Here is a 12433-nt window from a genome sequence, read left to right as displayed (position 1 = left end):
TCCAGGGATGTTCGCCAGCCCCGGGGCCCGCCTCTGCTCCCGTCTCAGCTCTACCTGCGCCCGCTGTAATTGGTGAAGCCACGGAAATGAGGTTCGTGATTTCCAACGTGAGCCTTGTTTGCTTTGAGAAGGAAAAGGGAATTCATATTTTAATATTTTATTTAGGTGACTTTTGGGCTTCTTCCCTGTGGCTGTTTAATGTCTGATTTCTGTAAGCCCAGAACACAGCCTGGGAGCAGAGCTGGGCTCGGAGCTGGCGCAGTGAAGCCCCTCTGCTCTTCACAGGGAATCCTCAGCAATCCCCAAAGCCACACACGTTTCCAACAGCCCGTCCCTGGCAGAGCCCCTGGATCCCTGGCAGTGTCCCTGGATCCCTGGCAGAGCCCCTGGATCCCTGGGAATGCCCCTGGATCCCTGGCAGAGCCCCTGGATCCCTGGGAATGCCCCTGGATCCCTGGCAGTGTCCCTGGATCCCTGAATCCTGGGAGTGTCCCTGGATCCCTGGCAGTGTCCCTGGATCCGTGGCAGTGTCCCTGGATCCCTGGCAGTGTCCCTGAATCCCTGGCAGTGTCCTTGGATCCCTGGCAGTGTCCCTGAATCCCTGGCAGTGTCCCTGGACCCTGGCAGTGTCCCTGGATCCCTGCCAGTGTCTCTGGATCCCTGGATCCCTGGCAGAGCCCCTGGATCCCTGGATCCCTGGAAGAGCCCTTGCATCCCTGGATCCCTGGCAGTGCCCCATGATCCCTGGCAGTGCCCCATGATCCCTGGCAGTGTCCCTGGATCCCTGGATCCCTGGATCCCTGGATCCCTGGATCCCTGGATCCCTGGCAGTGTCTCTGGATCCCTGGATCCCTGGCAGTGTTCCTGCATCCCTGGGAATGTCCCTGGATCCCTGGCAGTGTCCCTGGATCCCTGGCAGTGTTCCTGGATCCCTGGATCCCTGGCAGTGTCCCTGGATCCCTGGATCCCTGGATCCCTGGCAGAGGGTTGGAACGGGATGAACTCTGAGATCCCTTCCAAGCCAACCGTGTGACGTTTCCATGACAATTTCGATTTTTTCTGACCTCCTCCCCCAGTTCTCCCCGGCTCTCCGCGCCCCGTGCAGCGGCGCCTGTGGGATGTCACTGGGCAGAGCTGCGGGAGCTCGGCGGTCGGGCAGAATTCGCTCTCCCTGCCCCGAGGAGCAGTAGCTTCAACTCGGAGCAGCCTGCTGCTGCCTCCGCGCTCCGCCCCGGTGGGTGCTCGGGGATGAGGCCGTCCCTGGAGCCCGGGAATGCCGGCTGCGGAGGAACATCGATCTCGGTAACAGCGATGCCGCTTCCACCCCCAAAAGCCTCGTCTGAGACGCTGCAGGCACAGCTGCGATCTCAGGGCTGGTCTGTCCAACAACCCAGCCAGATTTCTACACAAGAGGAGTCCCAGCACAAGAGCATCCGAAAAAAAAAACCCCAGATAAAAAGAGGGATCCTCTCCATTGTGTCAGCAGAGACTGCAGCGGGGTGAGCACTGCCAGGGGGTGTAAATCCAGCCTGGAGTACGGCTGGAATCACCTGCAGGGTGACGGGAGCGCTCCTGAGAGCTCCTCTGAGAGCTGAGCTCCTCAGCTCTGCATCAGAGCACGGCCTCAGCTGGCCAGGGCTCATCCTGTGATAGCCAGGGCTCATCCTCTGCTAGCCAGGGCTCATCCTGTGATAGCCAGGGCTCATCCTCTGCTAGCCAGAGTTCATCCTGTGATAGCCAGGGCTTATCCTGTGATAGCCAGGGTTCATCCTGTGCTAGCCAGGGCTCATCCTGTGATAGCCAGGGCTCATCCTCTGCTAGCCAGGGCTCATCCTCTGCTAGCCAGGGCTCATCCTCTGCTAGCCAGGGCTCATCCTGTGATAGCCAGGGCTCATCCTGTGATAGCCAGGGTTCATCCTGTGATAGCCAGAGCTCATCCTGTGATAGCCAGGGCTCATCCTCTGCTAGCCAGGGCTCATCCTGTGATAGCCAGGGCTCATCCTCAGCTGGCCAGGGCTCATCCTCTGCTAGCCAGGGCTCATCCTCTGCTAGCCAGGGCTCATCCTCTGATAGCCAGGGCTCATCCTCTGCTAGCCAGTGTTCATCCCGTGATAGCCAGTGTTCATCCCGTGCTAGCCAAGGCTCATCCTGAGCTGGCCAGGGTTGATCCTGAGCTGGCCAAGGCTCATCCTGAGCTGGCCAGGGTTGATCCTGAGCTGGCCAAGGCTCATCCTGAGCTGGCTGCCCACCATCCAGAGGCAGAGGGGAGACACTGGATCCAAACCCAGCCCAAAAATCCACCTGTGGGTGTTTTCCTCTTTCCTGCAAGGGCCGGGGCTCAGAGATCCCCAGCACCTCTGTGTACCAACAGGAGCTCGCAGCACCCCCGAGCTGGGGGGACCCCCAAGGATCATCAGAGCCCAGCTCCTGAAAGGATGGAGCCTCAGACTGACCCCAACATTCCAGCAGCAGGACAGAGTTTTCCTGCCGAGGCGGAGCACTGAGCAAAGCGGGAGCGCAGCTTGGCTGTGCTGGAGTGCTCTGCCCAGCCTGCCCTGCTGCTGAACGCGCTGAGCAGAGAGCTGTGAGCAGAGAGAAGGGTGGTCAGCGTGCTGGGAGCTGCCCGGGGAGCCCGGAGCGCCAGGACCCGCTGTGGAACATTCCCGCAGGAAGGGTCCTTGTGCTGCCACTGCCCCGGGGTGGGCACAGCACAGCCCCCAGCAGCCAGGGGAACGGGGCACAGATGGATTTCACCAACGGGGAGAAACATTCCCGGCCCACACAGCAAAGGTCAGCCCGAGAGCAGCCTTGGGACCTGGTGGGATGCAGCGGCTCCGCAAAGAGGGAGGAGGACAGCAGCTCGTGCTGCAGGAGGGGAGCAGCTGAGACAGGAGCTGACAGATGGCTTTCTGTGAAAAAGGGTCATTAATATTCTCCTGCCGGCTCCCAGGTTTAATGGGATGCTCGAGCTGAAAAACCTGGCGCTTGGAAGCTGGGAAATTCCCAAAGCTTCCCAACTCTGGGACAATATCCACCTGCTTCTGCACCCAAGAGAAACGAGCTCCTGCACGAGCCCGGAGCTGCAAACCAAAACGTCTTGCTCGAAAGAAAACCACTTTATCCCCTGTCCAAGGGAATGAAGGCGACCCTGCAGGGATGCTGCTGCCGCCCCACAGCCCCCAGGGCCCGGAAGGGCAGGGGCTGCACACAAACACAGAGCAGCGTGTCAGGTTCTGGGGTTCGGTGCTGCCCTGACCCGTGAGCTGCAGGGCTCTGCTGACCCCAGGGCACACAGCCAGGGCACCATGCACGCCAGCCCCAAGCCTGGCTCTCGCTCTCGGAGGCGAGGAAGACGGATTGAACAAAAACCTTTCTCGAATTAAACAAAAACCTCTTCTCGCGGGTTTTCCCCGGCGCTTTTCTGGCTATCACCCTTCAGAGGCCGGAATTCCCGCAGCACCTTTGCAATGCCCAATCCCACGGCACGGGAGCCGCGGGGCAGCTCCAGGGGCTGGAGCACTGCTGGAGCGGTCACCCCGGGGCAGCCCCAGCCTGGCAGCAGCCCTGGCACACGAGGGGTGGGCGAGCAGCGGCTACTTACTTCCTCTCTCCTTTGAACCACTCAAAGACCGGGGCAGGCACTCCTGCACCTTCGCACCGGATCAGGCCGTTCCCTCCAAGCATCACACCGCTGGATTTAAGTTCCTGAATTGTGGGGGCAACTGAAAAATAAGAATCGTGAGACGGACATTGGCATGTGGACAGGCAGGTCACGCCACGCCGCTGCGGCTCCCTCTGCCCTCCGCCTGCCCGGGGCTCGGCCCCGCTGCGGGTCCCGCTCCGGGGGGCGGGCGTGGGAGCGCAGCCGGGACGGGAAGGGAGAGCAGGAGAGCGATCCTGTCCTGGAAACAACGCCGCCTGTGTGACCCGCCACAGCCCGCGGCCGGCGGCGTGGTTTAACAGCCGGCGGTGTTTCGGTCCTGGAGCGCCGGGAGCGGGCACGGGAACCCCCAGCCCTGGGCACCGAGGGGCTCCCGGGAGCCCCTGTCCCTGCAGCGGCGGCAAGCTGCCCCGCAAACTGCCCCACACACGCAGCTCGGGCGGCCCTTGACATCTCAGACCTCCGAAAGGATGAGCCAGCCTCAAATACCGGGGCAAAAGCGACTTTCCCGTGATCCCGCCGCACGCGGAGCTGCGCCGGTCTAAGCGCGTTTTGTCTTTTCAAACGGTGAACACTGTAAATAGTCACAGACTGCTCGAGCTTGGAACTACGGGCACAAGGGAAGATGAAAAGCAATTGTCAGGTTTTCCGGTTGCCAGCAAAAGGCTGAAAATAAAGCACAGCAAATTCCCCAGGAAAGAGATTATCAAAGGCGACAACTGCCTCCTCCTGGAACCCTTTACGTTCCCTGGTTCTTGAACAATAATTTATGTGCATCATCAAAACGCTGTAAAAACCAAAGCACTTAGCTTATAGATAAAAACCTGTTTGTTTTTCTCCCGAGCAGCTCTCCAGATGTTGCTTTGAGGTGTTTGTGGACACGGGGAGCTCTGCCCGCCCCGCTTCGCTCCCCTCACGGCGTGTGAAAAGTGCATGTTATACGGCTCTACGCAAGATATTTACTCCATGTGTTATGTTGTATTGATTGGTAATGTTGTATTAATATTTCGATAGTATGGTAAATGTAGTTTTGTAGTTAAAATGCAGTTTTTATGTACCAACCACAGGAAAATGTAAATCTTTCAGAGAAAAAGCATTTACTACTTCCTTATCAGAAGAGACCAACTCCTCCTGCCTCGCTCAGCCCTGAAGATGCCACAGAGATTAAAGGACAAAAGTGACACTGACCAGAGAGAATTCTTTGTTTGAATGGAATTTGTGCATCAAGTATGAAATGTACGAATATTCAACAGGCGATTGATTGCTTTTAAGAGATAATCCTTTGTTAACGGGGGTCCTTCTCTGGAGCTTTTTGCTCGGGGAGGCACCCAGACATCTGTAACTTTGTTTTTATTGTCTCGTATTGTCCTAACCCTAATGGTTCAAAAAAAATTTTTTTTTTACTCTAATTCTATTTTTATAACCATTTTATTTACTATTAAACTTTCAAAATTTTAAAAGCAAGTGATAGGCGTTTTTCACAGGGATTAAACCAGAGCCTTCTCCCTCTTCCATCGCTCGCATCCTCCCTCAAACCAGACTCACAGACTGCCAAACTCTGCCCCTCCAACTTCCTCACCCGCAGCTTACAGCAAACCAGCCCGTGAATTCATCAGGGTTCGCCGGTAACATCAAACTTTGAAGGGGATAATAAACGTGTAAGCGATTTGCATCGCCACCTCTCCATCATCTGCATAAGAAAAAGACACTGGTCGCTTTTGTTACTCCGTAAAAAACGCAAAAAACGAGCGGGACACCTGAAACATTCCCCCTCCTCCCCTCAGGCTGTGTGAAAGATGGGATCGCTGGAAGAGCCAGCAGGGGATGAGCAAAGGCCGGAGTCACGTCCCAAGTTCTTGTTTCTGAGAATCACCGCCTGGCTGCTTCCCCCTGGGCCAGCTCGCCCTCTCCTTGGTGTTTTGGGGCTTTGGGGGATGCTTTTGTTCTGGTTGCCTGGCTGTTTTTTACACAAAGGCAGAACATCCCTCACACGGTGTTTCAGGGAGAACCGGTGCATGAAAAGCTGCAGCTCCGTGCAGCTCCTCAGGCAGCTGGGAAGGGGATGACAGCTGCATCCCAGCTCCAAAGAACAATTCCAGGCCCTGCAGCCGGTCTGGAAACCACTGGAAAACTCCTGAGCAGGAAATTTTCTCAGATCCCCCTTTGAGGAGGGTTTCAACTTCTGTTTGTTCAGAGCAAGAACTGAAATCAATGTTCCCTGCTCCAGGAAATCCCTGGTTGGTACAGGCACGGAAACGCAAAGCGGAGATTGTTGGAGCCACCGTCTCCTGGATTTATCGCTGTCAGGTCAAATTATAAAATAAATTATACAATTATGGCTTTTAGTCCAAAGGCAAACTGCGGGATGCAGTTGTGTTCCGGGAGCACAGAGAGCCAAAAATCCATCGGCCCTGGAGGAAGGAGCATCTCCAGGTGAAATCCCAGAGCCCTAAGCTGCTGCTGGCTCTGGAACAGGAGCAGGCAAACAACTGGGAGGAGAAACCTAGCTAAAAAGGAGCCGAGGCTGAAGGGAGGTGTGGGACAAGCAGGATTCCAGCTGTGAAAAGTGCATGTTATACACGCTCCACACAAGATATTTACTCCGTGTGTTATGTTGTATGGATTGGTAATGTTGTATTAATATTCTGATAGTATGGTAAATGTAGTTTTGTAGTTAAAATGTAGTTTTTATGTACCAACCACAGGAAAATGTAAATCTTTCAGAGAAATGTAGTTTTTATGTACCAACCACAGGAAAACGTAAATCTTTCAGAGAAAAATAATTTACTAATTCCTTATCAGAAGAGACCAACTCCTCCTGCCTCGCTCAGCCCTGAAGATGCCACAGAGATTAAAGGACAAAAGTGACACTGACCAGAGAGAATTCTTTGTTTGAATGGAATTTGTGCATCAAGTATGAAATGTACGAATATTCAACAGGCGATTGATTGCTTTTAAGAGGTAATCCTTTGTTAACAGCGCAGCACAGCACAGCACATCACAGCCGGGAGAGGCTGCAGGAAGAGGTGAGAGGAATGAGATTTGTCCTCACAGACAAGCCCTGGGTCTGCTGGGAGATAAAACCAGCGCTGGGAGATGGGAGAAACAATGGGAAGGATTCCATTGATTGATGAATGGAAAAGAAGACACTTGCCTTTACAAACAAACTGCAGGGTTTTTTGTAAATGAAATTGAATACTGAAAGATGAAAGCAACAATGGGGAAAACCCATAAATTACATAGGAATTAAAAATTAGGGGGGGTTATACATTAAAAGGGGAACCTGAGGCATTTCGGGAAGTCTGTGCCTCTCAAGTACCTCAGGCAGTGGGGCAAGAGAGAGGGAAATGCGGCCGGGAAATTGGGATAAAAAGGAGGCTGCGTCCTCCGAAAATCTGAGAGACCCCAGGGGAAATGGCCCATGGCCTCTCCCTTTATTGGAATAAAGTAAAAGGACTGCTCTGTCTCCTTTTTAGACAGGATTAATTTTCCTAGCAGAGGGAAGGGGTGACAGCCCCCCACGGCTCCCGGGGCAGGATTATCCCGATAAACCAACGGCTGGGTGAGACACCGCCATCAAACCTGGCAGGGATGCTAACAAGGAGACCGGGCGTAAAGCTAATAATTTAGGACGTATTTGTCATTTCTAGGCCTCCTAAATAGCGGTTAAACTAAATGATAGAGGGGAAATGCGATTATCTGTCAGCAGCGCTGGCTCCCGTGACTCAGATCCGGAGGTTTTTCCTCCCCACGGCGGCTCCTTGTTCAATCTCCTCCCGTGGTTCATCCCTGCAGAGCAGGGCACTTCAAAGAAACGCCCAATTTCTGGCTTGGAAATGAGTTACGGGAACTGATTTAATAGCCATTTCCCCAGCGCCCGTGAGAGCCTTGCCGGGAAAGGTTTCGGGGTGGGCGCTCGGAGCCGCGGTGTCCCGCCCGTCTGTCCCGGTGCGACGCGGCAGGGACAGCTGCCCTGAGCCCAAACACGCCTTTTTGTCCCCAAAATACGTCCCTGGGCAGCCCGGACCCCCACCCTGCCCTGTCCCCAGCAGTGGGAAGATGGGGATTCAGGGAAGGCGCTTCCCGGCTTTCCCTCCCCAGGGAATTCACCTGGGGGTGCTTTTGCCAGGGCTTGGATAAAAACCCCTCCCAGCGACGGAGCTTTTGGCTGGGGTTTGTGTGATTTAAGGTTTTTCAGACGGCTTTTGGAAGATTTTTAGGCACAGAAGTGTGGCGGGGAGGAGAGCTGGGCCCAGGTTTGATCCTTGGCTCGGGGCCATCCCACGGGACACCGGGGCTTGGAGCGCCCTGGGCTACGGACGGGGTCCCTCCTCTTGGAACCCCGAGAATTCCAGAGTTTCTGTGCTCACGGGCTCTGACCCCCCGGCAAACACTGCGCTGACCTGAGCCCGTGGAACAGCTCCCAAAACTGAGAGACAGAATTATGGTTTTAAGTGTGTAGTTTAAATAAAAGTATGTAATGTAATGTAATGTAAAGTGCAATGTAATGTAAAGTGCAATGTAATATCACATAGTAAACACACTTAAAGTTTAAACTCTTAAAATGTAGTGTATACATATAAAACAAAAGTTTCACAGCAAAAGCTGGTCCTTCTTTTTCACCTTCTTCTCCGTAAATCTAAATATTTTGTAATTACATAAAAAGTCCACGTTACGAAACACAAGTGATTAGTTATTAATTTGCGTCATTGCTTAATTAAACAATTTATCCTTTAAAAAACCCTATTAAAAATGCGTCTCCATTTTTAATTTGTTAGCTCAAAGTGCAATAAAGCTCACAACTTATGAAACTGTGATACAAATAAAAATTAACAAGCATCATCTAAATCCAAGCAAAAAATACCATCTCATTTAATCCCAACTCTAACAAAAACAGAACAAAACAAACCAACAAAAAAGAAAAAAAAAACAAAAAAAACAAAAAAAACCCCAAAACAAACAAACAAACCAAACAAACAAAAAACACAAAAAAACCCAAAAACCAAAACAACAACAACAACAAAAACAAAAAACCCAACCAAACAAACAAAAAAAAAACCACAGAAACAAACAAAACCACTACACCTCCCATGGCTGGGGTGGGATGAGATGGGATTTAGGGTCTCCCCCACCCCAAACGGGTCCCTGGTTCTGACTCTGCACCTCTGAGCTCCCCTTTGCCTGGAAACCCAAACTTTACCGCTGAAGTTGTGTTCAAAAACACCCCAAAGATCTGCTGAGCCCCGTCCCCACCCCAAATATTTCCGCTTTGCTTCCAGGTGTCTGAAGGAGGAGTTAACCCCACGGCATTCCCAGCACAGGGATGCGCCCACCCCAGCTCCCTGAATGAGCTTCGGGACTTGTATGCACGTTAGTTATGTTGCCCTAATTACTCATTATAATCCTAACGTGCATTTTATATTTAATTACAATGCTTATACAGATTTGGTATGGACAGTAAATTATTATAACTAGCGTGTGCATAATGATTACGGGCTGAATTTATTAACTTTTACGCAAGCATTCAGCGCTGGAAACTTTCAATTTCACCTTTGTGAGCCCCCATATTGTCTGATTAAACCAATATTTCTGTGGCATTAATTGTAAATGTCAAGAAAAAAAAAAAAAAAAAAGAGCTTTTATTTTCACTGTTTTCATCAGCTTTTAATTTGGCATCCTAATGTCATCTTTTGTTAGTGAAATTGCTTTCCGGGGTGTTAAGATAAAAAAGTTCCAGGTAAGAGAAAAGCTTTTCTGAGATGTGTTTTGTGCCCAGGAAAACAGATATCAGCGATATTATATATCGAATAATACATATTCAAATATATTCTTCTCCCTGTGCGCGCCCTCCGAGTGTTTTACCAACACAGCAGCGAGTCAGCCAGCGTTCCTCGTGCTTTATACAATTAAGATGTGCTTTCCAAACTCTGGATGAATCAGTTGTCCTAATTCACCCAGAGCAGCAGCCCGACCTCTCCCCAGGTGAAGGGAGTGGTTTAATTACGGCTCCTGCATCAGAACCTCCTCTGCCCTGCGGGAACCACCGCTGGGCTCAGCAGGCACCGGCCGGAGACATTCCAGCTTTTCTTGGTGACTCCCCAGGACCGGGGGCTGGCGGCGACCCCGACACGCGCATTCCCACGAATTTCCGCGAATTCCCATGAACTTCACACGCAAACAGGGGAGCTGCGGGTGAGAATCCAGCTGCCCCACGGGAGCGCTGCAGGGACAATCCCCTCCGCCCTGCCCCGTGCGCTTCCCACCGTCAGGAACCCCGGGCCCCGAGGGGGACAGGCGGGACAGGAGCTCCTCAGAGCCACCAGGCCCTTCCCCGGCCAGCGGCACCGCCTCCAGGGGGTGAGCGGACCCCGCTGGAGGCACAGGAGCCCCGGGCTGCCCTGCGCACCGCGACCGCCAGTCCAAGAGGGACAAAGGAGGCTCAGCATCCCGGAGTGGCGCTGGGGAGCGGGGAGGAGGGACAGGGACGCTGCCACACACCCGTGCCAGCCCAGCAGGGAGAGCTGGCCCCGAGCCTGGCTGCCAACAGGCACCAGCGTGTCACCCTGGTTTTTCTGAGTTTTTAAAAGCCTTTTGATTTTCACAAATGGAGTCAGATCTTTTTAGTTACTGTAGAATATTAAGAGCAGTTTTCTACCTTTTTCCCACAGATGTAACATAAACAAATCTTTTGTTTTTCATTCCCTGTCCTTTGTTTGCATATTTCTAACCTGAAAACAATTGTAACTGACAGTTGGTTTAGCCACTTGGCTGAGGGGTGAAAAACCCCAGAAGCCAATCTTCTGCTAGACCCACAAATGTATAAAAAGTAAGAAATAAAACAAAGAGTCTCTCCACCTGGATTCAGCTTTTGAGCTGGACGGAGAAACCTCTGCTCTGTGAAACCTCTCGTCTGCGTGTGGCTGCTTTGTGTGTCTCGGTGACAGCCTGTAAACCCTCTCTCAGTGCAGGAAGTTTTTCCCATGGACTGAGATCAAAGCCAGTGTCTCTCTGAGCTCTGGGCTGGGGTCCCAGACCCCACTGCCCAGGTCTCTGACCCTCCAGGGCAGCCAAAGAAATGCCCTGGACTCCAACACTGCAGGACAGGAGGGAAGAGCAATCAGCTCCAGCCCGGCTCTGTCCCGGGCCAGGCTTGCAGTCAGCAGCCAGAAGAGCAGCAAAGCACATTTAGGGATGCTGGGGTGGAGCTGGGACACCCTGCTTGAGGGAGAGCCCAAGGTGCTCTTCCTTCTTCTTCATTTTAAAGGTTGGCAGCGCTGGCACACAGACAGCAGCACCCAGCCGAGCCCCCAGGTCCTTCCAAGTGGGATTTCTGTGCCTCTGAGCACCAGAACCAGCCCCTTCACTCCTTTCTGTGGATAAACGTGTCCTGTTCAAACTGAAATCCGTTATTCAACACACCGGGGGAAAATCAGAAATCATGCTCCGGTTAGCTCCCAGCGGCAGTGGAACCCCCAGACCCACACCCAACCACAAAAACGGGATGGGGCTGGCTCCGGCAGCTAGGAGAAGGACTCGGGAGGCAGCAGCAGAACTTTCCTGAGCTCGGGTGAGATCTGACCCACGGCACCCCCCGGCAGCAGCCAGGTGAGCCCCCCAAACGAGGCCGGGACTCATTACTGCCAGATAATAAATGGAAGCATAAGTCAGAGTTAGCGCTGAACAGATTGTTTGGGGTTGCAAAGACAGCAGCTGTCACAGCTTGACAGCTTTCTTGTTAGTGAATCAGCTTTCCTGACAGTCTTTTTGATTGAAAACCCCTGTTCCCTGGCACAGTGCTGGGGCTGAGCTACATACGGAGCTCATGAAGAAGGAGAGGGGGCCGTGAAAGGTCTCAAAGCTCTTGCTCTGTGTTAAAGAGCAGTGCTGGGGACAGCAGCGCTGGCTGTGCCGGTGACACCTGGGGACAGCAACGCTGGCTGTGCGTGTCACACCCTGGGGACAGCAAGGCTGGCTGTGCCGGTGACACCTGGGGACAGCAACGCTGGCTGTGCCTGTGACACCTGGGGACAGCAGCGCTGGCTGTGTGTGTCACACCCTGGGGACAGCAACGCTGGCTGTGCGTGTCACACCCTGGGGACAGCAAGGCTGGCTGTGTGTGTCACACCCTGGGGACAGCAAGGCTGGCTGTGCCAGTGACACCTGGGGACAGCAGCGCTGGCTGTGCCGGTGACACCTGGGGACAGCAGCGCTGGCTGTGCGTGTCACACCCTGGGGACAGCAAGGCTGGCTGTGTGTGTCACACCCTGGGGACAGCAACGCTGGCTGTGCCTGTCACACCCTGGGGACAGCGACGCTGGCTGTGCCTGTCACACCCTGGGGACAGCGACACTGGCTGTGCCGGTGACACCTGGGGACAGCAGCGCTGGCTGTGCCTGTGACACCTGGGGACAGCAGCGCTGGCTGTGCCGGTGACACCTGGGGACAGCAACGCTGGCTGTGCCGGTGACACCTGGGGACAGCAGCGCTGGCTGTGCCTGTGACACCTGGGGACAGCAGCGCTGGCTGTGCCGGTGACACCTGGGGACAGCAACGCTGGCTGTGCCTGTGACACCTGGGGACAGCAACACTGGCTGTGCGTGTCACACCCTGGGGACAGCAATGCTGGCTGTGCCTGTGACACCTGGGGACAGCAACGCTGGCTGTGCCTGTGACACCTGGGGACAGCAACGCTGGCTGTGCCTGTGACACCTGCACCACCCCTGTCACACCTGCACCACCCCTGTCACACCTGGGGACAACAGCACTGGCTGT

The 12433-nt window shown here is 53.8% G+C and overlaps 1 protein-coding gene across 3 annotated transcripts in view; it reads right to left on the bottom strand.

Annotated features, from left to right (window-relative positions):
* The window catches only part of NEGR1 (neuronal growth regulator 1), a 199534-nt gene that overhangs the window by 57310 nt on the left and 129791 nt on the right, over positions 1 to 12433 (bottom strand). For all 3 annotated transcript variants that reach the window (XR_009208130.1, XM_040073481.2, XM_040073482.2), the window contains exon 5: positions 3602 to 3722. Coding sequence is in view for 2 of the 3 variants with exons in the window: in XM_040073481.2 (XP_039929415.1) it covers positions 3602 to 3722 (121 nt within the window). In the remaining variant the exon portion in view is untranslated. The remainder of the gene's footprint in view (positions 1 to 3601; positions 3723 to 12433) is intronic.

The sequence above is a fragment of the Hirundo rustica genome, chromosome 9 (genome assembly GCF_015227805.2).
Source record: "Hirundo rustica isolate bHirRus1 chromosome 9, bHirRus1.pri.v3, whole genome shotgun sequence".
In the NCBI taxonomy this organism is placed as follows: Eukaryota; Metazoa; Chordata; class Aves; order Passeriformes; family Hirundinidae; genus Hirundo; species Hirundo rustica.
The sequence above is the reverse complement of the archived record's forward strand: the minus strand, read 5'-3'. Positions and strand labels throughout refer to the sequence as shown.